Here is a 386-nt window from a genome sequence, read left to right on the forward strand (position 1 = left end):
TCCCTCTTGGAGAACTTAGTTACTTCAATAAACTTCTGCTCCACATCACTGCAAGCTCCGCCCACCACGCCCACAGCTAAGAACAGGTAGTCGGTCTTGAGGAAGTCAGCTGCCATCCTGTAAACACACAACATCCATGTCAGGTGTCCACAATAAAGCAGTTAAGGCTGTGAGGTCAGGGGTCAGACCTCTGGATGTCCTCGGGGTAGGTTGCGCTGAACATCAGGGTCTGACGCTGCTCTTTGGAGGGCATTCCAGGGGAGCCCACCAGGCGGCGCATGTCAGGCTCAAAGCCCATATCCAGCATACGGTCGGCCTCATCCAGCACCAGGTAGCGCAGCTTGTGGAGCCCCACCTGAAGTGTGCGCGCGCACACACACACACAC

The 386-nt window shown here is 56.2% G+C and overlaps 1 protein-coding gene across 1 annotated transcript; it reads right to left on the reverse strand.

The window, feature by feature from the left end:
* Positions 1-5: 5 nt before the first annotated feature.
* Positions 6-361, reverse strand: LOC111645794 (putative ATP-dependent RNA helicase DDX4; the record flags this gene model as incomplete). The annotated part of the gene is made up of 2 exons (XM_023395106.1): positions 6-117; positions 189-361. Coding segments are annotated over 2 exons (285 nt in total), but the record flags the coding sequence as incomplete, so codon positions are not given.
* Between the last annotated feature and the right edge of the window lie 25 nt (positions 362-386).

The sequence above is a fragment of the Seriola lalandi genome, unplaced genomic scaffold (genome assembly GCF_002814215.2).
Source record: "Seriola lalandi dorsalis isolate HSWRI2012SDOR001 ecotype SW California unplaced genomic scaffold, Sedor1 jcf7180002023174, whole genome shotgun sequence".
NCBI classification, from domain to species: Eukaryota; Metazoa; Chordata; class Actinopteri; order Carangiformes; family Carangidae; genus Seriola; species Seriola lalandi.